Raw genomic sequence first — 27,847 nt, forward strand, 5'->3', positions numbered from 1 at the left:
TTTGAACGATTTTTTCCTTTTCTTCAGGGGTCCAGTCGCTAAAACCTCGCTCTTCAACTGTCACCCAGAGTCGACAACATGAGCAGCTAACTTTTTTGCTGTCGTCTACATTTACTGTATTTTGCAGTGCAGAATGAAACATGTCTTTTTATAGACTCCGCCTGCTATTAATAGACCCCTTTATCTTCTGCGGTTCATTTCATAAGTTCCACTCACACCTGTTTACATTCGAATGTCAACATAGAACCAGACAACATAATCATGACAATGGGGTTAGCCTATAGGTATTTATGGCCTCAAGTATGTTTTTATCGCCCGACTACGTACAATAATTAACTGCACTAGACGAGGGCACGTGTGGAGTGCGTGAGTGATAGCGCCAGGCTAATGAAGACTTGTTTTTGTGTTTTTGCTTCAATGAAAAAAAAGAGGAATATAATAATAATTATTATAATAGTAATATATGAAGAGTTTGTTCGCAAAAACCGATAAGTCCATTTTTGAAGATTTTGAAGTACGGTCTCTGTCATAAAGTACAAAATAATACCTTTTAAATAATGTATTGGTCACTACATAATATAAAGGTATATTTTTGAATTTATGGTCAAAAGAAGCAAAAATTTTCTTATCATTCTCTTTATTTTTCTTGACCTTTAATCGCAAATATCTCCATTTTTCAAATATGGACTTATCGGTTTTTGCGAACAAACTCTTCATTTATATATATATATATATATATATATATATATATATACATATAAAGAAAATATACAATGCTCAGTGCTATGATTTCCATGTACACAAACAAACAAACAAACAAACAAGAAAGGAAATGATTATTATCATCATATACCTTCACCCCCCGGTCCCTCAGCGAAAAAAAGTGAAATATGTTGAATTTTCTTTTGTATTTTCTTTACATCGTTTTACACACGTGACATCACAAGATGTATAGTCCTCTCATCCAGTAATGACGGAGCAGAAACTTCAAAAAATCATAACTTTTCAGGAAATAGTCCGATTTTTCTCAAACTCTCACTACTGCGTTCTACTAATATTGCTGCATTCACTCAATCCACATGTTTATGAAGGTGAACTTGTCCTTTAATATCATTGTGTAGACCTTCGGAGGCACGCCGTCGATCCCATTGTTACCATAAGTGGTCAATTAAACAGTTCTATTAAAGGGATGGCTCTACAGTTTTGGTTGATATGGGGGTTTCTGATTTTAACTTGGTGCGAGATAATAACATGATACTTATGAAATATCAACGAGCATATAATTCTAAAAGGAATATTCAAACCCCGAAATTCAAAGTTTATTTGATGAAGATCGGTTTTGAAATGGCCAAGATATATATTAAAAAAAATAAAACAAAGTGGTCTTAATAAAAGATGGATCCCCCTTTTATTAGGACCTTTTTGTTTTTGGATATCTCAGCCATTTCAAAGCCAGTTTTTACCAAAATAAACTTGGAATTCCTTTTATATGCTCTTTAATGTTTCATATGAGATTTCTCATTATCTAAAAAAAAAATGTTGGAAACCTGAAAACCCATCTCAACCAACACTATTTCTATTTCAATTTCAATTTCAATTTCAATTTCAATTTCAATTTCAATTTCAATTTTATTTTCATAATATCTATCGAAGAAAAAATACACCAAACATAACAAAATTAAGTAATATATGATATCCACCTATATGCATCCCTTTAATGTATCATCATGCTAACGTACCCTTGTATGACAACCCAGTCACCCTGGCCCTATAATGTAAGGATACCAGGCCCAATGGGTTACCGTTCATTATTGCTAATAGGCCTAGGCCCCTGTCACACTTTGCCGGATGGGCCCAATGACCTAGGAACGGGCAATATTTTGCTCATCCGTTGTTCAAATCGTCAATCCGGTGGACAAAGTGTAAAGCTTCCGTTTTAGAGGAGCGTACACGCACGGGGGCCGAACACAACAACAAACAACGCACCTGGAGCGACTGTGTACAGGACAGGATGATGGAACGTGCGCAAACGCGTGAGAAACGAATATGAACCGCATGACCACCGGACAAAACGCACGAGGAACAAACGGGTTCCATCCGTTACATCTCTTGCAGCAACGGACTCTACAGGAGGCCTAGCGGTTTGAAACGCGTGGAAAACGACAATTAGGCCCCCTATCCAATACAGATACAGGAGAAAACATACAACTATTGGACAAGGGGCAGATCGCGCTATCCTTTTTATGGCAAGTAAAAACTTTATGCATGAACAAAGTTTTCTTGCTGCTCTGACGGAAATCACCGGAAGATAAGCGTTCATCGAAAGGATAAAAAGGACATGAAACGCATTTTAATGGATATTAACGGATGCCAAAAATCGGCATTCGTTTCTTATGCGTTCACCTTATCCTACAAAGTGTGACAGTTAGGGGCAAAGTTCTTTATTCCGGAGGTTCGTAACTTTGAAAAAGACATAAGATTCGTTTAGGAATGTTCGTTAATTTTTTTATGCGATTTCTTTTAAGGGGAAATAACCTAGACCAGTCATAAGTAGTTTATCTGATAGAAAAAAAAGTAAAATCTATACAAGCACAACGTACAGTAAAAAATTGATCAAAATCGGAGGAAAATTAGGGAAGTTATGACATTGTGAAGTTAATGTGAAATAATATTATGCAAATGAGTGAGCTGACGATGTCCTCACCTCACCGTATATTGTGTACAAAAATTGACAAAATGTACATTTTCTGTTATTAGTGTAAAACATAATGTTATTCCTTGCTGCAGCATGACTACCTAAGAAATAATGATTAGTCAGATATCAGGATTTGATGCTTGGGCATATTAACTTATGCTTTTGATTAAAAAAAAACACCTGGAAATTTCATGACTGCATAGTAGAGTGATGTGTGGCAAACTGAGGGGATGACATCGAACTCATTATGCATATTCATATTTAGTGTCCCGGTAGTGTTTCTTAAAAAGTACCGAAACTTCACAATTTCATAGCTTCAGTGATTGTGGGCATCCGATTTTGATCAAACTTTCTATCACTGTTGTGCTTGTAAGATTTTGCTCTCTTTTTTTAAAAGACTTTTACTTATATTTTGTCCCGGATTTTCCCTTTAAATAAAGTTCGGCGCTATTCCGCAGAGGTTCGTAATTCCGAAAGTTGTTTGTACTAATTTTTTTCACCACTTTCCAATCAAAATTAACGAACATTACTACATAAATTTTGATTGATTGACTGAAAGCTTAGAACTCCCCTTTATTTCTTTCAACATTTACATATATATACATGCAGTTAAAAAGATGAAACATAACATAATTCACACATAATACACAAATGGATGACAAAGGTCATCATAATACAAAGTGGTAACAAGTCAGACTTTTAGAAAAAAAGTCAGACTTAAAAAAAAAAAACAAGAGAAGAGAAGTGGAGTAAAGTGAAAGAAAAAGGTGTCCCGTAAAAGCCTCAAGGGCTTGCAGTGATGGGATCACCTGACAATGAAGAGTTGGATAATAGAAAATGCAACGCGATGCTGGGTGAATTATATAAGTGGTGGATCAAGTGTGAAATAGCAACAACGTGAAACTAGTATTTGGCGAGGAGAAATATTTTGAGTTGTTTTTTGAACGTCCTGTTAATTCAATTCAATTCATTTTTATTCGTGCAATAAAAACTCATCGCGGGATTTTCACATAATATAAATGACAAAGCATAACAAATACAGTATATACATAGAGGGAGAACAACACGGAATAGCACTTGACAGATAGATAAATAACCGGACATGTATGCAAGGTTAAACTGAAAAGAACAATCGTATAAAAACGTTGCATAAAAACGGACTCCATTGGCATGATGTTAATAACTTCAGAAGCCTTCCCTGTTGTTACGTCCTAATCTTAGCCCCCCCCGTCGGGGGGCCATTCTCAGATTAAGTGTTCAATTCCATGTGAGTAAAACCGAAAAATCAACCACAAAGTAATACATTCAAAGATGTGTGTTCGTTGTCTTCAAAACCGGTCAAATATGAAACAAAAAGTGGAACATTCTAAATGATTGCCATTCATTGAGTAAAAATGAATTGAAATAGAGCATCATATATGATTTTTGACCACCAATCAGATACGTTACCGCAAATTTACATGTTATAATGGACTCCTAACTTTCAATTAAATTTATTGTTTTGATCCAATTTTTGTTCAGGAAAAGACATCTGTCCCCCCTAAAGATATTGGGGTTTTTCAAGAGGTAAAGATGTTGTCATCCCTTGCTAATTGGTAGAAATTATTTCTGTGTGGTAGGTTGAAATATGTTTTTTGCTGAAATGAAATATAACCTTAAGATTCACTTTGTATTTTTAGCAAATTTCTCTTACAAATAAAGTTTCGAATCCCACAAATCATGGAAAGGAAACGATCCGATCTGGAATTTCCACCGGAAACAAATATGAATTGCTTTCCTGGGGAAATAACTATTGAAAAACATCGAATCGCCTTGGTAGCGTATGATCTGGTAAAATATAAGTAATAATTTTAGTTGTGTATGAATTAATAAATATCACCTGTTTAATTATTTACCTTATGGATTGATGTAAAAATGAATGATCTAAGCCCAAATTAACCATTTTAAACATTGTACGTAATATTTAAACTATGAAATGTAGTGGAAAAGAGCCCTAAATGTGAAAGCTGAGTTCTTCATTCACAGAATATTCTCATCTTACGTCTGAATGTATTTATCCATCTGACTATAAATATTCATTAAGTTTTGATGGAAAATGCAAACAAGGTTTAAAAAATATATTTTTGCAGGCACTTAGAAGGAAGTAGGTACAGTCTCTATGAACTCGATATACTAAAAAGTTGTTTGACCTATGGTAACGTATTTGGCTCACCAGGCGCGCCGGAAGCAGTTTTGGATTGGGGGGGGGGGGGGGGCAAACATTGGAGGGGGCTCAAGATTAGACCATGCAATGTTACACAATATACACATACACACACACACACATCTATTATATATATATATATATATATATATATATATATATATATATATGTAAAGTGGCGTACGGTGGGTCGAAACATGGGGGGAACCATAAAGTAATTTTGACGGTCTGTTTATGCTTGTGCGTGTGTGCGTGAGCAATAATGGGACTACAATACATTACGGAATGTGATACATTTAACAACGCAGTCATTGAGGAACATTGTAAGTTTTCCTTACATGGATTATGGAATGACGGTGTGAAACGATCGACAAATTATATACTGTCAGCAACATAAGGTGAATGGCATAACAATAAAATGCGAGCGAGCGAAGCGAGCGAGCTTGAAATTTTTGATATTCTACAGTTCCAAAACTGGAGTTTTAATTGTAGCTACATATTTCGCTTTGAAATAAATGGGGGCGCATCGGGCGCAACTGCTGGCAATTATTGGCAGCAACATTAGGAGAATGGCATAACGAGTCAATGCGAGCGAGCGAAGCTAGCAAGCTTGAAAATTTTGACATTCTACAGTCCCAAAACTGGGGTTTGTAGCTTTATCTTTCACTTTGGAAATTAATGGGGCGGCGCATCGGGCGCAACTGCTGGCAATTACTGGCAGCAACATCAGGAGAATGGCATAACGATTCAATGCGAGCGAGCAAAGCGAGCGAGCTTGAGAATTTTGACATTTTACAGTCCCAAAACTCCCGTTTGTATAGCTATATCTTTCGCTTTGGAAATTAAGGGGGGGGGGGCATCGGACGCAACTGCTGGCAATTACTGGCAGCAACATTAGGAGAGTGGCATAACGATTCAATGCGAGCGAGCGAAGCGAGCGAGCTTGAAAATTTTGACATTTTACAGTCCAAAAGCTCCCGTTTGTAGCTACTTTTGCTTTGGAAATGAAGGGGTGGGGTATCGGGCGCAACTACTGGCAATTACTGTCAGCAACATTAGGAGAACGGCATAACGATTCAATGCGAGCGAGCTTGAAAATTTTGACATTCTAGAGTCCAACAACTGCCGTCGTAGCTATGTTTTTCGCTTTAGAAATTAAGGGGGAGGCGCACCGGGCTCAACTGCTGGATGCGAGCGAGCGAAGCGAGCGAGCTTGAAAATTTTGACATTTTACAGTCCAAAAGCTGCCGTTTGTAGCCATATTTTTTCCCTTTTATTCATATAATTATATATACATGTTTATTTTATTTTCTTTGTTTATTCATTTATTTTTATTATCATTATTATTATTATCATTATTTTTTTTTTTTGGGGGGGGGCTTTTTTTTTGGGGGGGGGGGGGGGCAAAAATGCGTTTTGCCCCCCCCCCCCCCCCCCCCCACTTTGCCCCCCCCCCCCCCCACTTCCGGCGCCTATGTGGCTCACCCCTTTTAATGAAAATGAATAAATAATTGTTCAACTTATCAATGAATCTTGAGTAGTTCTTCATATGCTGAAAAACACTAGAATAAAATATGCAACAGAACACTGAAACTTTTCTCGGAAGCTTTTCATAAACTACTTTTTACTCTTTCAAAGTTTGGTAACGTATCTGGCGTACCGTAAATGAATCTGTCGGTGAAGACAAGTTACAGAGCAATTTCTACTGAATATTCTTCATTTGAACATAACTTTATTTTTTTATGGAAGCGTCATTCTATGCAGAATTGTTTTATGAACACTTTGTTTTACATAACATTATTTGTCACCGTGGGTGCCCTGAATTATACGTAACGTATCTGCTAAATCTGAAAAGCAAAAAACTGATATGCTGAATCAAAGCTTCGTCTTGTAAAATAAACGTTCAAAGTTGTTGCATAGAATATGAAAGTGGCTGGGTTTTATAGAATAGAACTTTGGAGTTTGTGAGCACACAACGATTTGTTTGTAAAAACATTTACAAATTTTTTCAGCATTTTGATTATGTGGTAACGTATCTGTCGGAAAACTTGGCATAAAGTTGTGAGACACTGACGCAGAAAGAAAAATCATGTGGAAGTGTTGCTCTTTTTCACCTCTCTGTCCTTTTGGTATAAGAATATAATCCTGACTGAGGTCCAACAAAACGAAGCATGTAATGTGTAGGGATGAATTTTGACCAGATTTGATCCCCAGAAAGCACAAGACCAATGAGCAAAATTCGGTCACGTATCTGTGGTAACGTATCTGTGGTAACGTATATGGTCGATCATTTTATTATGAGAGCGATATCTACCAAATATTTCTCACAATATGTCTTGTACTAAACTTTAATGTTGAATCGATGCGTCATTCCGAGGAGTAATGTATAATATACAATTTGTCTGACATTGCAATATCTGTCGCAGTGGGTGGTGTGAAATGTATGTAACGTATCTGTACAAATAAAAATGTAGAAAACCGATATTTCAATCATTGTACCGTATTCTCAATAAAGTGCTGTTGCACAAAAAATCTGAGTTCTTGCAATGTATGAAGTATATCCTCAGGGTTTCATATACGCAGGGTCATTGCATAGTCTTGTTATTTTCGCAATGCTGTAACGCTATAGAAACTGGTAACGTATCTGGCGGTGAACTTGGCGACAGGTTTCAAAATGCTATAAAAAAGAAGTCAATAAAAATTTTGGAACTTTTTGAGTATTGTGATTAGCATACATGATATGCTCATCGTCCATGAAAATGATATTTGGAAAGTGTGTTTGTGGACGGAGAGGAGCATGCCAATAAAACATAATTCTGAAATAGCCGGCGACACTGCATTTTGGGGGTTTTAACGAAGTTTAACAGCAAAATTTCATACAAAAAGGCAGAGAACCGCATTTGATCGTGTTTATTTTTAACAAATAAAGTCCTCGTGATATATTATAAACATTTAAATAGTATCTAATAGGTTTCAGGGAACCGCAAACTGTCATGGAATGTCGGCGACACGGAAATTCCGTATTTGAACGCTTTTACTGAGAATGGGCGGCTTAATAAACTGAAACCCAAACCAACTCGCCCTAAAATACAACACAGCAAACAAATCAACACATACAGAAACAATATCAGTGAATTTCGAATACTGCTGGGCGTAAAGTATATGTTGTTCGAGGATTCCATTTTCGGACTTACGACTCTGATCCTGAGCTATAACAGTTCTATATAGCTCCATGATGAAACCACTGATCTCGATGTAAATTATACGCTACTGGTACTAGTGTCAAAGAGATCAGTGATCCGCAGACGTCTAGTATTACGAAGTTAGATGATAGTACAGTGTAGGCCTACTATTATAGTAAGTATTTTATATCTATCAATTCGGTTTGGGTAGTGACTAGAGCTGGGGTTTTTTTAATGGGAATTTCTGATTGGGGGTTTTTCTAATAAAGGACAATATAGCAAAGCACCTGGCTCATTGTATATCCCACTGAAAGTATTTTTGTTCTTCTCTGGAAGCCTCCCCCCCCCCCCCCCCCCCCCCCCATTTATGGCCGTCATAAGTAACAGCGCTCTGAAGTCAGATTCATCAAGGAGGTGTCTCAACGCCTCCCTAGATTCATCTATGCTCGATTCAACATCTAAGGAAACCTTGGAACCGCATCATCAGGGCAAATAGGGGCCTACTGCCCGGAGGGTAATTACCCCCCCCCCCCCCCCCCCCCCCCCCCCCTCCCCCGGCCCAAATACTGGTTAGTGATAAGGTTAGAGTAAAGATTAGGGTTAGGGTTAGGTTTAGGGTAACGTTTTGGGTTAGGATCCCCTTCAGGAATAGGTTCAGGATAGGATCAGGGTTAGGGTCAGCTGAAGGGCACGAGGGGTAGGGCCTCGGGAGATCGCTTAGAACCTGCGACATATTTCGTCGTTAGGGGGCGTTATTAGGGAGCTTTAGATTTTGAGGAGCAAAAATGCCTGTCTCTGGATCGGAAGCGAAGTTGTGTGTTTTTTTTTTTTCTTCTTCTTCTTCTTTTCTGGGTTTAATTTAGCCTCCACGATCACTCCGTGTAGAGAGATCAGTGTGGTCAAGACAGGCAGAATAGATCCGATAACTACGCATACTAACTGTTATGAGGACATCCGCCAAGTAATATAGATCTAATTGTATTTCCTTCCTTCCGTTTCAACCCGAGCTAGTCACCTCGTCCCTACTGTAGCGACAGTACAACCACTAATCCGCCTTACCTGGCCCGTGCGCACCTTTGCAGACGTACGCTGGTCACGTCGAACCGAACCGGATTCACAAGCACTCGAGTGCAACCTCCTGATCCTGCAGCAGGCGTCCACCATTCTTGAGAATTGGGACTAGGCCTACAAGAATCGCCGGCTGTGGTGTCCCGTAGTGCGTAGCAGCACTGAACTATAGGTCTTGGATTCACGTTTTACCCACCCTTGAGCAGGAAAGACGATAAAAATGCAGAGGAGAGCAGTGACAAATTGAACAGTCGTTCAGATGCGGTACGTATCATATATTCATGATAATATATTGATCCACGTTACACTTGTAACCATAGATAATATTTTTAAGATTTATTACTATAGATTCTAGGCCTAATTACTAAATTTTAGAGAAAGTAATTTATGACTGTGTAGTAAATGATCTCATGTAAGTATCAAATCAGTGACAAGGTCAAGGAATGAACAGGCAACCTCTGCCAATTTTGACTTTGGCATGCGATGATGATCAAGGAAGGAGGTTATGTCTTGTCAGTGTTGTCTGTTATTGTTGAGTTGGTTTGTTTGTCATTGGCTGTCTCTCACTCTGTTTGTCTGCTTGCAAAATAATGCAAACACTTACCAGGTACGGATTTGGATGAAATTTTCAGGAAGAGTTGATAACGACATGTCGATGTAGAGCCCGGCCAACACCATTTTCATTTTATTTTCTTTCTTTTTTATTTGTTGTTTTTATAAACATTCTACAAGATAAGCCCGCAAAGTTAGGTTATTGTTGAGCCACAACTCACAGGTAGGCCTATATGAGTGTGCATTGCTAACCTCTGACATAAACGTTTCAATATAACTACTATAGTATCCTGAACTAGTATTGACCGACAAGTCTGTCTAATTCCGCGAAAAACTTATCATTTATAAATGACATTTGCTGGGTCAGTTTACAGCAAATGTCATTATTATAAATGAGATTTTCGCGGAATTATTATTAATAGACTTGTCAATCAAGAACTAGTACTACTAGTAGAGTTGATTGCAGTTGCTCACCATGAAAAAGAATACAATGAGAAGAAAGTGTCATTTTGCATTGATCTGTTTTTAATAATATGCACACTTAGCTGATTTCATAAAAGATGTAGTGCTCAGTTCTTGATGGAATGTAGCAACCTCTAGTAGCAACAGCCAATCAGGATTCTTGTCATTACCATGACACTTGCCATTGCAGGAAGAATTGCTATCGTTATTTCCCCTGAGAAATGGGACCCCACCATGGTTAAATATAAATGAGAGTTCTGACTTTTATTTTTTTTTTCATACCAATTTTGCAGATTTAAACTGATTTTTTGCTCAGGCCATTGACAGTGAGGTATGTTCAGTATCTTATGTCCCTTAAGTTTTTGCTGTTGTGTACATGTCTATTTTTTATTTTTATTTTTTACAGAGGTTGAGAAGCAGGAGTGATTAAACAACACTTTCATGGTTGATCTTTCGTGACATTAGCTCAAATTATGGAGGTGCTCTTCAAAGGTCACTGGCACAGTCACACCCGCAGCGATCCGGACTTCACAAAGAGGGATAGCGACCTCGCGTCGGCACAGGATGTGGAAGACCTCACTAGGGTGACGATACCCCAAGCAACCCTCTTCATCCTGTGGGTCGTGGCGTGCGTCGTGCTCGGCGTCCGCCTCCTGTACGCGCGTCGAAAACAAGTCACGGTAGTGATCGAGGATGTGGAGTCGTTGTTGCAAGTGGGAGAGGAGAGGCGGAATTTAATGGACGAAGAGGAAAGCGGGAAGGATGAGGAAGTAAGCGAAAGCAAAGCGACCAAGCCTGCAAGGAAGCAGGTATCGGCAGATGACCACCAGCTGCACGGCTCGACCGTCAAAGTTGCCAACGGAGACGTCCAGCAGACGACATCGCATGACGAGATCCCGAACGGGAAGGCAGCGTTTGAGGAACCGGCGGCAAAAGTGACGGATCATCCCCAGGATGGAGACAGTGCGCGGCTGCTGGAGAGCAAAGCCTCCGGCAAGGGGAGGTCGCCCGCAGAGACCGCCCAAAAGAACTTTTCAAAAGTTAAGCCCCCTCCCACATTCGACTCCTTCCTGCTGTACGCCATGGCACTCGGGGCTATCCTCCTCTACTTCTTTTACTGCGACGTCCTGAAGGGGTTTCCGGCTGCGGAGAGGGCCTACGTCAGGGACCAGTTCCTATTCCTAGTGCTCATCATGTTTCTCGTGGCCATGACCTTCACAGTACGGACCTGTCCTGACAAAATACTCAACAGGTATGATTTCCCCTCAGATTGTGAAATTTCTAAATCACTTCAAGTCCCCTGGACTACCGGTGGTCTTGTGTCCATTGGCAAAGCACTTTATAATCCTCTTTGCCTATTCCTTTGGAGGGGACTTTCCTTTAATAGGCTGGTGTCACACTGTCCCGATATTGACACAAGATGGTCATACACATTTTATAAGGAATTTTGAAATTCGTGAGGAGTTTGCTCAAACTTGTACTCCAAAGCAAGCACAATCTTTGGTTTGCAGCCTTTGAAACTCCACCGGTGGTTATATGATGGCTTTAAGATGCCATCACAAATAATCCAATGTTTATACAATCACAGCCAAGTTAAAACATATCTTTTATCGTGTGTCCATCTTTACTCAAAGTCGGGACACTGTGATGCCTGCATTAGCGGGCACATCCAAGAAATCATTATTCAGTTCAGTGGATTTCATTTATATGACCTACATGTATGTGGAAGCTTTATAAACTCATCACTTGTACTCTTCAACCTCAAAACTCCATATAGAAAACATTGTACTTGACATTTTTCACAGTGTGATTTATATAAAGCATAGAAGGATAAGTCTTGACAAGAAAGACCCTAGATACTCTGAGAGAATTAAACTGTTCATGGGTTACTGAGTGATATATTTATACGCAATTCTTTGCAATGATATTCCAAATGATGTGATGCTGTGAATGACATTAGCAACCACTGGTAACAAGCACCAAAGCTTGCTGAAGGCCTTGTTTAGCTCTAGCTTGGATTTTATTACCCAGTACTTGGGATAACCTGCGTTTACTGTACATTAAAATGAATCTCTGTGATTTCACAGCCATACAATGCTCATCTGTGTTTATCACATTTGTCTTCATTCATATATTGTGGTAATATACATTGTACAAAACATCCTTTGTTTTTATGTTTTGTTTGATTCCTTTAATATTTTTATCAGTTGAAGTATTAGATTCAGCCATCTTTATCTCAACTTGATTCTGGGTTGTTTGAATACATTACAGCACTAGTGTCCTTCATTTCCAACAAAAATGCAAAATTTGCATTAAGTCATTTGAATAATACACATTTATAATTACATAAAATCTGTAAGAGATGAAAGTGTTACTACACTTGTTTGATTTCCTCACAGTTGTGCAATGTATTCACCCTTTGACTGTCGAATTAACAATCATATGTTTGCTTACTGTACAAGTCACTTTGAAAAAAAAACAACAACAAAACAGCATAGCTGACTTTACTTGAATTTTTAAGTCTGTTTTGGATGCAAGTGGATGCTGTATAAAGGACTGCTTGATATGACAGAACTTAACACACACAGTTATTCATCCACCATCCCGGTCTCACCAAACTGATCATTCCATCTTGTAGAGTAAAGTGAATATTTGTTTTCTGCTTCATGGAGAAATTTGTTGTATTATGATTTTCTTTGTAATAAGAGCTCTCATACTGAGAGTACTGCTGCTTTTCCTTTTACATTCCTTTTGGTGCAATATGTTGCTTTTTCCTCTGCTTAACTCTTCTAGTTCTTGGCCATGCTTGACATTATAATGATTCATGAAATACATTGTAAGGGCATTTAAACAGATCAAGAGAATAGATCCAAATTCAGCATTTTTTTTTGTGTGTGTGTGTCTTTTTTTAACACATGTAGTACACTGTGTGGGTTATTTCTCTGGTAGGAAGTATGCAGTGAGCTTATGAAGAGTGAATTTTAAATAATGCCGATGAAGGAGCATGGCAAGTTGAGCTACAGTCTGTAAGTGTCTGGGTGCTAGAAGGGTTAATTTGGAGGGATTACCGAGTTTACCTTAAAGAGGATTAGGCTTCCCTGTTCCAGTCTTGTAATCTCTGTTGAGAGGTCTTTTTGTTCACTTTTCTTTCCAAGGAAGAATGATACCCCCAAGCACTTTAACAAGAACTAATCTGCTGGATTCTTTCAAAAGCAAGCTGGTAGAAGCAGGGTTTCAGAGGAATTTTACTGTGTGAGCAGGCAGGCATGGCTTCCTGATATTCACAGCAATTTTAACCCATTGAGAACGGACTGATTTTGCTACAATGCGCACTTCCCATAAACATATGCCCGAGTAAACTCAGGACTAGTCTTCAACAGGTTTAATAGGCGTGGCCTTCACTCACCTTGGGGCTTTGCTATTGTTCTTAGTATACCCCCGTTGTTGCCATAGCATCAGATCCATAATTGTTGTGAGTAATTGCGCCATGCTTCAGTGCATATTCCCACTGTTACACAGTTTACACTACAATGTATGTATTGTAAGTACACATTTTACAATCATACGTATCATGCACAGCTCTGTAGTACTGGTGTGTATTTCTAACCATACATGTACAATCTGTACATGCATGAGCAGCTCTAGCTCACCTACAATGTTGTAGGGAATACATTACTGCTTTGGAACTTCTGTCAATATTATTTCTAAAATCTTTTTTAGCCTTTTCAACATTTTTGTTTTAAAACACTGGACATACATGTAAGTTATAACTTGTGTCTGCCGTGTATACATGTAACCAAGGGAGGGGGTGGCGCTTTCAAAATATTAAAGAAGATAAGATGATTCAATGGGTTATGCAGGGAGGTGTAACCTCCCTGGGTTATGCAATGAGTCAGGTACAGTGTACATTGCTACAAGTTTGTATGCCAGTGCATAAATCAACTCTTGTTTAATAGGCATACTGAAACTGGACAAATTTGCAAATGTTGTGAGATTTTATATCCCCTTATGCTAGACACATTTACAATTTGCACTTTGTACCTCCAATACGTACATTTTGACCTTCTGTAGCTGATGTCATTTATTTTTTCATACATATTATCGATATTGTAAGGAAATAAAAAGAACAAAGGTACACATCTACACACAAGACAGTAGGCTCCCAGAAATTTTAGTTGGGAAAACATGGGAATAAAAAATTTTAAAGCAAGCATCAGCTCTAAAAGTGAATGGTGTGAGTAAAAATATCCAAATATTGTTTTTCCTCCACCCTCTGCATACAAAACCTGTTTGTACACTCTTTGGTGGCTGAGTCTTTGGCTCTCAGCATAATAGCAGTAGGCTCCTACCAATTGTTCTGTCTCAGATTCATAATAACATAATCATTTGTGTGTGTGTGTGTGTGTGTGTGTGTGTGTGTGTGTGTGTGTGTGTGTGTGTGTGTGTATGTGTGTGTGTGTGTGTGTGTGTGTGTGTGTGTGAATGTGTGTGTGTGTGTGTGTGTGTGTGTGTGTGTAAGTACTGTACATACAGTATGGGGCTTCAGCTATCTAAAACTCCACTGCAATGAATTATTGTGAACGTCATGGTTTGTGTAATACACTGTATGATATGGGTTTTTGTTATTTTTTTTCTAATAACATTATAAATGACAATGATCTATAGGGAAATGGGGTGTGGATGAGAAACAAAGTAGATTTAGAAATGACTCAAATGACTGGAGTGGGGGGGGGGGGGGGGGAGGGGGGATTGTCACAAATTACACCGTGAAAAATTCATGAAGAATTTTGCCTTGGCCCAAAAATATGACTGTTCAATGTCTTTTTCTGCCTCCAGACCTAATTAGGTCATGGCCTTTCAAAATTGCCCCTCCTGTCCATTTTCCACATATTGTTGCCAGCTTCTTTGAATGAGTATACATTGTACCTACTGTGCCAGTTGTGTGAGTTGGATTTAGTATACAAAGTAGCATGACCATAGAATCATATCTGTAGTAGAACATGAACAAGCCAAGTATCAGTATTTGACATCAACTATTAAAGGAAAACAAAACAAAACAAAAACAAACAAACATACAGACAGTGCACCCATGGGCGTACATACTCGAGCAGGATTCGAACCCACCACCTCCTAATCACCGGTGATCAGGAGGTGAAGGGTTCGAATCCTGCTCGCGTATGTATGCCCATGATTTTTTATCATGGCTACTACTAAAACACTGATCAATTCAGTGCTTACTTATACTGTACGTCGATGTAGGGCAATTTGTCAATCGGTTGCAATGAAAACATCTTGACGGAAGAATTTCATGAATTTGGACTATGTTTTGTTGAGTTTTCTCCCCAACAAGGAGTATTTTTTGTCCCTTTTTTCATACATTTTGTGGATGATGATGGGTAGGGGGAGGGGGGGGGGGGGAAAATGATGCAAAATGTTCCACATATTATGCTAATGGAAGACTTCAATTCCTCTAAAATTGTAGCATTCCAAGCTCTTACAGTTAGAACAGATGTAGACATTTTTCCAACAACAGAAGTCTTCAAATGTTACATTATGTGGATTTACAGTTGAAGTATTCTGAAAGCATGTACAATGCATTTGTTCCTCTTTTTGTCATGGTGACTTTGCCGAGCTTGTAAAAGAGATCTCTTCAGATCATTTTCAGAAATGTTTTCAGAGACTACCAATTTCATTGTATGTCATACCTCCTTTTAAATCACATTTCCATGTACAACGTGTACGTTGCAAATTATCAGTCATCTGTTTCAGGGAGTTCTGTTGTTGGTGCTTTCGTTGGTAGCATTGACTGAAAAAAGGAAATGTGTTCCATGCGATTAGCCAAAAATGTCCGGAATGTCATTGTTCTGTTTGTTTGGTATCTTCCGTTATATTGCAAGCATGAATGTGTGTGGTACTCCCACATGACGAAGAATTCCGTCTATGGGTGAACATAACAAAATGTGCCACCATCATGTGATTACATTGTAGGTCCACTTGCTGATTGGTATAAAACACACCTAGTATACAAGTATGTTCCCTTTTCAAATGATGGCAGTGATTATAGTTTACTGAGTACAATTAATTGTTAGTGCTGCCCTTCATTATACCCCCGCCAAACGAAATTTGAAGGGGGTACGTGTTGTATATAGGAATCAGCGGACGGTCGGGCGGTCGGGCGGTCGGTCGGGTGGTCGGGCGGTCGGTCCGTTGCAAATCTTGCGTCGCCAACAACTTCCTCAGTTTTCAACCGATTCCCATAAAACTTGGCACAGATGTGTGCCTTGGGTTGTAGATGTGCAAGACGTATTTTTTGACCGTACCCAAAAGTACGTTGCCATGGTAACGGCATATTATGGGCAAAAATGGGTACAAATCTTGCGTCGCGAACTCCTCCCACAGTTTTTGATCAATTTTTATGAAATTAGGTACAGATGTTCATCTGAATATGTTAATGTGCAAGACACATATTTCCGCAGTGGCAAAAAGTGCGTTGCCATGGTAACGGCATGTTATTGGTAAAATATAGGGCAAAATGCTTCATGGCAAAACTGCTTCATCAGTGTTCTTCCAATTCTCATGGAATTCATATTGAATGTTTGTCTTAGGATATATAGGTCAGCATGACACATTTCTTGACAGTGACAAAAAGTATGTTGCCATGGTAACAGCTCACATATTATGAGCCAAAATGATGGAAAATTTTGTGTTGCAAACTACTTCCTCAGTTTTTGCCCAATTTCCATGAAACTTGGTACAGATGTGTGCCTTTGGTTGTAGATGTGCAAGACGCATTTTTCGACAGTACCCGAAAGTACGTTGCCATGGTAACGGCATATTAATGGCAGAAGATCAAGGAAAGATCTTGCGGATTTAACTACTTCCTCAGATTTTTGACCAAAGCTTATGAAATGTTGTTTTGACCAAAGCTTATGAAATGTTGTTTGGCGGGGGTATAACCAGTCGCTGTAGCGACATTTCTAGTTTGTATTGTCTAGTGTATGACTTCTATCACTACAGTTGTGTTAGTAGTTGGGTAATTCCGTGAAGTTGGGGCACAAAGTGTTACATTTTAGCATAACTCAATACTACTTATGCTATAATCAAATGTACATATATTGTTTGTATGCTTTACATTTGTATTGAGACCACACATTTTCCTGGAAATTTTGTGCCATTGAGACTCAATTTTGATGAAGTTATTAAAGCAATATGTAACGGTGTCCTGTAGCATCGTGACGTGTCCATGTAGCATCGTGATAGTTAAAATCTGGTCCTAAAAGACAAATTAATGCAATTAGCTTGACCAAAATTTGATATATGCATAATTACTAGATTAGTCAGATAGCTAAATATCTTAACTCTCCTTTCCACAGTTTTACCTTTACAAGAAAATTACACAATGTGTCACTATGCTACGCAGTGTCCCTCAAATGTAACAAAAAAGGACACCGCATAGCATCGTGATACATTTTGTAATTTTCTTTTAAAATTAAAATTGTGTACAGGAAATTTGAGATATTTAGCTATCTCATTCATATCTTGTAAATGCATATTGCATCAAATTTTGCTCAAGCTAATTGCCATAATTTGTCTCTTGGACCAAATTTAAAAATATCACGATGCTACATGGACACGTCACGATGCTACAGGACACTGTTACATATTGTTTAATAACTTCATCAAAATTGAGTCTGAATGGCACAAAATTTCCAGGAAAATGTGTGGCCTCAATGCAAATGTAAAGCCTACAAACAATAAATGTACCATATAGCATAATTAATATTGAGTTATGCTGAAATGTATTTTTTAAATATCACGATGCTACATTGTACATGGACACTGCCCCAACTTCATGGAATTACCCAGTTGTAAACTGTGTACAGATGACCATTGTCAAGTGATTGTAATACATTTTGCCTAAATGATTTTTGTTTAAAAAAAAAGACTTCCATGAGAAGCCAAATATGAATGCCATCTAATGTGTATCAATGTAGACATCATGCAGATTCTGTTTTCTGTTCATTGAAGAAAAAGAGGAACATACAATTGTAATGTAACATTTTGTTGTGAAGTGAATTAGAATGGACCTACAACATTGTAGATGGAAAGATAACATGGCTGCAATGTTACTAGGTTTCTAGGTATTAAGGCACATGATACCAATTATTTGCAAACAGTCTCAGTTTTTCATCAATCATTGGACCAATTTTCTTCAAAACTTGCACCAAGGAGATGAGTCTAAGTTTGGAGTTTCTTACATACTACATGTATGTTACAGTATGTCAAAACCTAGTTTTCCTAGGGAGTGATCTAATTTCCAGTGAGCAATTTATGTTGTATTTTTATACTAGTGTTTTTTTTCAATCTCCTGAGCTATAAACCTTCCTCATATAGGCAACTTTCATTTATTTTCTTGAATATGTTTTTTTTTTTTTTTTTTCAGGGACCAAACGGAGGAGTGGAAAGGATGGATGCAAGTGATGTTTGTGTGGTACCATTATTTCAAAGCGGCGGAGACGTACAACCTTGTGCGTGTCTACATTGCCTGCTACGTCTGGATGACGGGTTTCGGTAAGAATCATCAAAGAATCCAGCATGGCTAGTTTATAGAAAACCTACTGTGGGAGAGTTATACCCAATTTAGAAGTCCTTAGATCATATGTCTAGGTTGAATAGTGAGTAGCATGGATATGAGAAAGTCTAGTGTTCAAATCCTCCCATGGTACATGGTTTTTTAATACTGTAAAAGTGGATATTTTCGCGCGACTAATTTTTCGCGCTCGGCCGGGTAAGTAGAGTTTTGCTTGTTTTTAATTCCGTGGACATCATGTACAGGAACATATAATGGCAAGCAAAAATATTTGCGTGCTTTTATTTTCGCGTTAGTCTCTGGTTCCGCGAAATGCGCGAAAATTTCAACACCGCGAAAATGTCCACTTTTACAGTAGGATGCTCTATCCGCAAGTCTCAAGTTCACATGTGTCTAGATACAAGTACAGTGTACATATGCAGGTCTAGTGGATTGCAAACTGCACACTCAATGAGAAGGTTAAGGGTTCAATCAAGCCTTGCCACGGCACTTGTTTTCTAAATAGGTAGGACACTTTTTTGTGTGTGTGCTCTTCTCTTACCTCAGGTGTATACATTAAATATAGATAGGTGTCTAGTAGTAGTAGTAGTAGTATAAAGACCTCTGGACATTGATATGGACTATTGCAGTGTGTGTGCAACCTGTCTAGAACACTCGCTGGAGGTGGAGTCAATGCCCTGTTAGTGTGGGTTTTAATACCAGGGATGATGTTTGTTATTCCGAAGGTTTGTTACACCAAAAATGAAATAAGATCTGTTACTCCAAAGGTTTGTTAATTTGAAAATGTAAAAGGTTTGTTATTCCAAAGGTTCGTTAATCAAGTAATGAAATAAGGGTAGTAGTTCAGATGGTGTGTTAGTGCGCACCTTTTTTCATTTTTGGAACAATGGACCTAATTTCACTTTCGGAACAATGAACTGTTACCGATACCACTGACAAGGATATTCATAAGTTGTAAAATGCTTTGAGAGCACCATGACATGGCAAGAGGGAGGCTACATTAAGAAAAGAATTAAACGTTGTTTTGACTGCCACTTTCACCAATTGCCATGCTTAATTAACTTTGATAGAAGTTCTTTAGGTTCAGTTTAAATGCTGGTATACATCCATGTGTACCAGTATACCAGTATAAAAAGTCTACCTGAATTTTTGGTATCTTTGACTTAAAGGTGCTGTTCCACTATGACATCCACAATACTTGTACAATGATCGTAAGTGCCAGTATCACAAAAAAAAAAAAAAAACAAAAAACAAAAAAAAAAAGTGGTTGTTGGGATCTGTGTATTTGCAATTAAAGGGATGGTAAAGGTTTTGTTGAAATGTAGATTCAGGTTTTTACTTTTTGCAAGATAATTAGAAACTACTTATATTGATTATTAAAGAACATTTATTTTCTAAAAAGAATTCAAAGTTTATTTAGTGAGAATTGGTTTTGAAATGACGTAGATGTATCTAAAAACAAAGCAAGGCAAAGTGGTCCTAATAAAAGTTGGTCTCACTAATATTATTAAGACCTCTTTTTTTCTTTTTTTTTTTTTTTTTACAGATGTATATATATATGATCCATATCAAAACCAGTTGCCGTCTCGCAAAACATTAAAACCTGAATCCACATGTGGGTAATTCCATTAAAAAGGGTCCCACTAGTTAAATGCCCCTTCTATTTCCTTCATATTGTCATTGCTTAAAAATTACATACCCTAAATCAATTTTATTTCTGAATACTCTTATTCAGGTAAGTATCTTCCTTTTCAAAGTAAAATAGAGAAATTGCTTGTTCAAAGTTCCATAAGTGCAAAATCACAACGTTTTTGGGCAAAATTGTGTGACATTTTACTGTAACACCAGTTAGACAGATTTACAGCTTGTTTGTGGATTTAACTATTTTAAGTGGTCAAAAATGATAAAAGACGAGCAAATTTTGAACACTATAGATATAATTCATGCATCAATTGATACACATTTGCGCACGTAAATCCCAAGAAAGACATTTCACGTGTAAGTTTTGTTGTCCCCATAATTGCTTACACGAGAAACCTTAATTTATGAGTGTGGAATCCATATTAAGGATCAGCGTTGAACTGTTTGTTGTTATTTTGGTAGCAATCACATAGTTTAAAAGATTTCAAAAGAAAATTGGGGTAAAATAAATGAATTTGAAAAAAAGACCAAATTGTAATTTTCACACACATGGCTTTGGTGTCCCCCTAAATATTATGTCGGGGCACAGTGATAGCTAATTTTTTGTGTCTTATCACAACAATTGCTCCTCATTGGCATATTTTACAATGTAGCTGTGGTTTCTTTGTAACAGGTATCAAAAATTGACCACTCTATTAATTTGAAAAAAAAAAGCAAAAATAACATGTGGTGTCCCCCTTACACGAGAAACATTGAAGAATCTTTTTCCTGGCCAAAAATAGGGGTTGTGTCATTTTTTCAATAGTATACATCCATTTGTACGTGTAGTTAATTTCTTACTTCAAAATAATCACTTTTATTGAAACAACATAGAACTAGTTTGAAATATGTGGTAAGATGCCAAAATGGATGGTTCACCGTGTAAGAGGGACACCAATGGTGTCCCCTTTACATGGTGAACCAGTTTTTTTTTCCATACACTGCAATTTGGTATGCTGACTTCCTTAATTTCAGTTTAGAATGTTAATTTTCAGTCAGTTTTCAAGGGACTTACTCAATATGAATGTTTTTTGAAGTTATGTTGAACAAAAATCTGATTTTCTGATTTTATTGGCAAAATAGGCATGTCACAAAGTGGGTCCCTATTTTATGGAATTACCCATATCAACCAAAATTATACCTCGCTCTTAACTTGTACATGGATATTCTGTACTTTAATGTTCACGCTCCTAAAGAAAAATTGTCTTATATGTTGCATTTTATTCTTGTTTATATATTCTACGCATCCCAGGAAACTTCTCCTTTTTCTGGATAAGGAAAGACTACAGTCTGTGGCGCATGATAAAGATGCTCTTCCGCCTTAACTTTCTTGTCATCCTGGTTCTGATGACAACCAACAACAGCTACATGCTGTACTACATCTGTGCAATGCACACCTACTGGTTCTTCTCCGTCTACCTTTTCATGTTCATCCTGCGCTCTTGGAACGAGCGTCCGCTCTTCATGGCCGCCAAGTTTGTGGCCTATTTTGTGTGCAACGCCCTCATCTTTGACACGCCCCTCATCCAGTACGCCTTCCGACCGCTCTGGTTCGTGCTCGGCTACCAGGGCTCCATGCACGAGTGGCAGTTTCGAGCCGGTCTCGACCACTACGCCTGCTTTGTTGGGATGGTGTGTGCATACAATTATCCCCACTTTGAGCGTTGGATGAACTACCTGGACAAGCGCCACGTCGACCGGCGCGACATGCTCTTCGCCATCATCATCAAGGCCTTCATCGTCGGACTCATACTCGTGCTTGCCGTCATCTGGTACCGCGAGTTCATGCTCCGCGAGAAGTACGACTACAACCGCCTCCACCCCTACACGTCGTGGTTCCCGATCGTCGGCTACCTCATGCTGCGCAACCTGACGCCGTGGCTGCGCACCCGCTACCTGGCGTTCTTCACCTTCCTCGGCAAGATCACCCTGGAGACGTACATCTCCCAGCTGCACATCTTTCTCCAGGGCAACGCCACCGAGCTCATCGCCTACATCCCAGGGTACCCTCTCCTGAACTTCTCCCTGGCGACGGCCATCTACCTCTTCATCTCCTACTGGCTCTTTGAGATCACCACTGTCTTCTCCACATTCCTGTTTCCCCAGTCGATGCGTCGGGTCGGGATCAATCTCGTGGTAGGCTTTATAGTGTGCAGTCTGGCAGCCTGCGTTGCTTTCCTTCTGAAAGAAGCTTCAGTGTACTGAATGCAGGCTCTCTCCAGCTCCTCAACGGAGCGAGAAAAGTTTAATATTTATTATCTTCATTTTCGTATGCATTTAGATGTGTATATTAGCTCTGTGGCTCTTGAAGCACAAAGTGATAGAAATAGAGTTGGCTGTATTGCAGTTGTAAACTGTCAAATCAGGGCCTGTTTCATAAAAATTGTTATCGATAACAAGTTGCAATAGTTGTTACAAGCTACTGAAATCCTTGCATCTGATTGGCTAAGAGCAAATTTGTCGTAGAAATGCGGCAGTTGTTACTGATAACAAGTTTTATGAAACGAAACCCAGTAAGTGTCTTTTGAATATGTTTGTTATCATATGGAAGCAAATTTATTCACAAATGAAAGAAACCTTGCCAACTCAAAGGTTGTGTTTTATGTGATGACGTGTGAGTTGATATGATATGTGTGAGTGAGTCAATATGATATTAAAGTGGTGATTTATCAAGTGTGTTTGTGGACTCGGGCAAATGCAAAGAAATTTAATAGTCAAATACAACTGTAATCTAGGGAGTTTGATGAAAATCAGATAATCTGTACCAAGGTCTTTAATTCTTCGGTTCATTTCATGTGCCACTCTGGTTCAAGATTAAAGGTTGCAATCTTGGTGCCACAGTGGAAGAATACTGTATTAAAGGAAAATATGAAAGAAATTCACAATTTTTTTTTCTAGGACATGGGAAGAGCATTTATGACCCAACTTCTCCAATAGACATGGAAAATCAGGTTTGCCGTATTGTATCATAGTAATGGGTCCAGGAAAATCATGCTCTTTACAGGAATAGGCTGAATTTCCTACACTATGTTACACTTTCTTAATACCATACCGCTAAATGTGACATCACAAATAAACTTTCCATCTAAATTAGATAGGACAGTGCAATAGACCAAAACATTGTCAACTCATAACTTAATACGAATTCATGTATTTTCTAATATTCTCAATTTTCATGGAATGTATTAAAAGGCCTATTGATCGTTTGGCATTCTGTTATTTTACAATGTTCAGGGAAGATGCAGTATTCCCCAGAAATCATGTTGGGAATCCAAAACAATATTTCCCATTGCCCATATGATTATATGAAGTGCTTCTGTGATGAATCAAAATCTCCATTGGGTCTGTGATCTCTGTGAGAAGACCAGTGTAACAAAATATCTGTGTCCTACAATGACAACTCATGAGCCCCCATGGTGTTAGGCTCAACTCTTTCACATTGCCAGACAACAGAGGGTCTTGTCTGTGTGTAAAGTGAAAATGAAATGCAACAGATTTGCAAATGAAATCATACAAAATGTGTTGATGTCAAACATTTCAAATTATGGGATCAAGACTCTGGTGCATAAAAGTTGAGATCAAACATACATGTACAAATGTAAATCAGACAACCAATCATAAGTCTCTGAATTCTTCAATCTGATTGGCTGATACCCGAGTTAAGTTTGATTTTCTGACTTATGTTTGATTTCATCTTTTTATGCAACAGGGCCCAAATGTGAATGTGAATTTTCTGCAACTGAAATGAGAGCTTCCATGCCCCAAAAAGTACAAGAAAGGAAGAAATTGTCTGGATGCAATGTGGTTATACTTGCATATTTTCTTGGCTATTGTCAGACATTTTCACACACAACACCACTATAACCTCACAACTGACACACCTGGATCATCTTGTAGGGTGAAATCTGATTCACAGTGCCCATTTTCAAGGTAGAACCAGCTTTTTTAAAAATGTACTTCACTATTATATTTATAATGCAAATTTAATACAATGTTGGAAAGACCAGAAGTGGATATATTTTATGTGCTTCATGTAGGTGACTATAACAACTCGTGTCTTTCAGACCATAGCAAACATTTAATTCACCATCTGTGAACATACTTGATATGTAAATACTTGATAATTGCTGCCAGTCATCCCTTGACTATTAAATGGAAGATGTCTGTAGCATTTATTAAAGAAGATGAAAGAGTTTTTGAACAGGTGCTTTAATTGCTGTCTGCTAGACTTGCAACTACAGTGTAGATATGGCCAACTTTTGAGAGACATGCCAATATGATGCCGTCGTTGGCCCAAATCTGATGAGCAAAGGAAACGGTCGTTTGGTCATGATATGAAGTATGCTGTAGTTCACGGCCCAAGTGCACACCATGTGTTGGGCATTCAAACTAATACCCAAGATGAAGATTGCGCAACAACACATGCGTGTGCAAGGTATGCATTTTTAGTGCTTGTTTTAATAGCCTATAAATGGATTAAACCTCAACCATGGATTTGATTCATTGCGTGATGTTACTTCATGTGTATTGCCCCTATTATGAGGGGAAATGTCCAAGGAACACAGGCATTAACTGCCCCATAGGAAGTGGTAATTGCCAATGGTATTCATGTATGGCACACATTGTTCCTTGTTTAATATCCATGGGTTAATTAAAGGTAGAACATACAACTGTAGTTTCCATACTTACCTGCAGAAACTGTTGATGTTTGGTATGAAATGGATACTTACGAAAAGAAACGTTTGAAATAATGCTGTGATAACACAATTTCAGTGGGTAACAATGAAAATGTGAAATATTAATCCCCAAAGGTACACTGACAGTATTGCAATCTTTGAGCTTGTCAGAGCGTGGTCACAGTGGAATGCTTTATACTCTGTAATTGATTACAAATCCGGCCATAGCTGTGTCCATCGATCTTCCGTGCTAGAGTGAATTGCATGCGGCTTGTTGGGAAATGCTTCTGCTAGGGCATGATCGATCATGATGTAATGTTCTACCGACCCACTGCTGAACGGTAGGGCACTTCAGGAATAAAAGACGGGTAATCCAATCTGAATTATTGTACTCTTTTGATCCCCAAATACTCTAAAACAACTCATTATCCTGGCATATCACATTTCATAGCCAGACAAGTTTCTTGGTAAACCCTTCAGATGGCAAGAATATTCTGTATAATAGAAGATGAAGTTTGAGCCCTAATATGAGAACTAGTTTTACATTCAAAGTTAGATGCTTATATGAAAGTTTTTGCACAAGTGTCATTGTGTATGATGATCAAAGATTGGTAATTATGTTAATGTATTATCTTGCGAAGTACCAAATAGGATAATAGTTGCGATGGTAATTCAAGTTCATGCTTATGTTGGTATGCTCGGGATAAGGTGCAACTGATGTGTTCATCACCCAAGAATAGTCCCGTTTGACATCATTATGTTTCTTGTAGTCAAAATGGAGATTTTTCAACTGAAACTTTTGAACATGTTTGTTTAGTTCATCAAATTTACTGCTGTCTTTATTTTTATTTGCTTTCAAAGAGAACATGATTCGTAATTGAAGGAAAAAAAAATCATTGTCTATCATCTCAGAGAGGACTGGCAGTCGAACTCATATAATACAGTTGAACCTCTCGTATCCGGACAAGTCGGGACCGGGGCTCATCCGGATAAGGGATTTGGCCGGATACGGGAGACTCAATGCTTTATACATGTACATAATATACATACACATGTACAGTAGCCTATTGTAGTACCACATGTAGTAATGTGTATACTGCAACCTTTTCACTCAGTAACAGACCCCAAAATAGAGGTTCGTGTTTGCAAGAATGAAATCATTTTCTTTTATAAATTCTTGGGATTATGTAATTCATGTGTGTTTGTGTAGGAGTTCTCAAGGAGTTGGGAATCCCCCTTTCCTCCCGTAATTATTTTTTTAAAAAAATCACGGCGAGATTGCGTCCGTATAATAGAGAGATCCGGATAAAGGGAGGCCGGATAAGAGAGGTTCAACTGTATTTTTAATCTTATGTGCTGCCTAACCCACGTCAAGTCATCTCAAGTCGGAAGCTAATTATAGGAACTGCCATTAGGATTAAAACACTCTAATCCTTTTGGCATGGAGGTATTCACCCAGCTTTACCATCACAGTTAGTTTGCACTGCAGTGCTTTGTTATAGAGGACCTACATGTACAATGTGTATGTGTATGAATTCCATTAGTCTTGCCAAAACAGAATAGATTTATATTTGATAGAAGATATGCAGAGCAAAGTTCATTATCAAAGCTTATAAACTATAAAAAGTAGAATATTAGCATTCCTACTACAATGTAGGTATTTTCCCAGCAGTAGAAGCCACTGGAAGATACTACAGTTGTACTGTATATGTGATCAAATGACTTTTTTTTTTTCTTTTCTTTTTTTTTATTTCAGTGGCTTTAGCTAACCCTAGCATAAACTGTACATGTGCAGAACAATTCAGAGTGGTTTAAACTCTGAGAGGTTTGAGGCATCGTAGGTGTCTGTCGGAATAAAAAGAGGCAAACAGTGCCAGCCCGTTTTGGTTTGCTAGTTGCGGTCACTCACAACAGTCAGCAAATGGTGTCAACCATGCACACTGAGTCTCTTTAGAAGATGCAAAGGTACAACACACGTGTATGAGACAGACCAAAAATATGATTATTCCTCGAGTGGTCACAGCAATATAGCAATATGGATTTTCTCGCTGAATGTTTACTTTTGCTGTCAATGTTTTCTCTTTCCTATAGTTTTCAATTTATGTGTCTTTCAGTTTCCATATGCAGCTACACGCCGGTACATTTTGTATTGACATTCTTTTAATGAATTAATGATATACTTGGTCTTTCAAACACTGAAGTGTACTTCAACCTTGAAATTCGCTATTGTCCGTGTTTGTCTTTCGTTGAGGCGTGTGTGTGACAGAAAGTACCAGTATTGTTGAATATTTGCCAGGAATACACATTCCTCTGCCTCAAATTACACACATCGAGTGCTACATGTATGTGTTGCATTAGCGGTGGGGAAAATGTGTGTTAGAGGCTCAACTGTTACACGACTCTAACCTCTCTCCTTACCTTCCACTAGCAATTTGTGAGTTCAAAGTTTTCAACTTTGGTCCTGAGGGCTTCATTAGAATCCCACAACCGATTGTGTCTTTATTTCTCTCATGTAATTGGAACATGTTATGTGTACAACTGAATAACCAGAAATTTTTGAATATTAAATGTGAAACTTTCACAAATTTTGCAGTGAGCCAAGATTTGTGAAAGTAAAATGCGTGTGAGAGTTTTAGTCTACACGGTGCATGGAATGTCAGTACAATGCTGTACACTGTGCAAATAATACTAGTACATCATAATGGTAGTGCTTATTTGTTTTGTTTTGTTTTTGTTTTT

General features: G+C 38.2%; 1 protein-coding gene across 2 annotated transcripts; it reads left to right on the top strand.

Annotated features, from left to right (window-relative positions):
- The first annotated feature begins 8,898 nt into the window (after positions 1 to 8,898).
- On the top strand, positions 8,899 to 22,690 carry LOC139710161 (uncharacterized). Of its 2 annotated transcripts, none has more exons than XM_071622094.1 (4): positions 8,899 to 9,412; positions 10,569 to 11,414; positions 18,606 to 18,733; positions 21,685 to 22,690. In XM_071622094.1, the coding sequence occupies exons 2-4, from the start codon at positions 10,636 to 10,638 to the stop codon at positions 22,635 to 22,637; spliced, it is 1,860 nt and encodes a 619-aa protein (XP_071478195.1). In that variant the 5' UTR covers positions 8,899 to 9,412; positions 10,569 to 10,635; the 3' UTR covers positions 22,638 to 22,690. The 2 variants fall into 2 exon arrangements, with proteins under 2 accessions (XP_071478195.1, XP_071478196.1); XM_071622095.1 differs by having other exon boundaries at positions 10,628 to 11,414.
- The last annotated feature ends 5,157 nt before the right edge of the window (positions 22,691 to 27,847 follow it).

This window comes from Diadema antillarum, unplaced genomic scaffold (genome assembly GCF_040938485.1).
Source record: "Diadema antillarum isolate AM-2024a unplaced genomic scaffold, OU_Dant_1.0 seq00001506_RagTag, whole genome shotgun sequence".
Classification (NCBI taxonomy): Eukaryota; Metazoa; Echinodermata; class Echinoidea; order Diadematoida; family Diadematidae; genus Diadema; species Diadema antillarum.

Excerpts from the sequence above, each read along its gene's own strand:
- LOC139710161 (XM_071622094.1), top strand. The coding sequence starts at position 10,636 with ATGGAGGTGCTCTTCAAAGGTCACTGGCACAGTCACACCCGCAGCGAT. Across the intron at positions 11,415-18,605 it reads CCTGACAAAATACTCAACAG|GGACCAAACGGAGGAGTGGA; the intron begins GTATGATTTCCC and ends TTTTTTTTTCAG. Across the intron at positions 18,734-21,684 it reads CGTCTGGATGACGGGTTTCG|GAAACTTCTCCTTTTTCTGG; the intron begins GTAAGAATCATC and ends TACGCATCCCAG.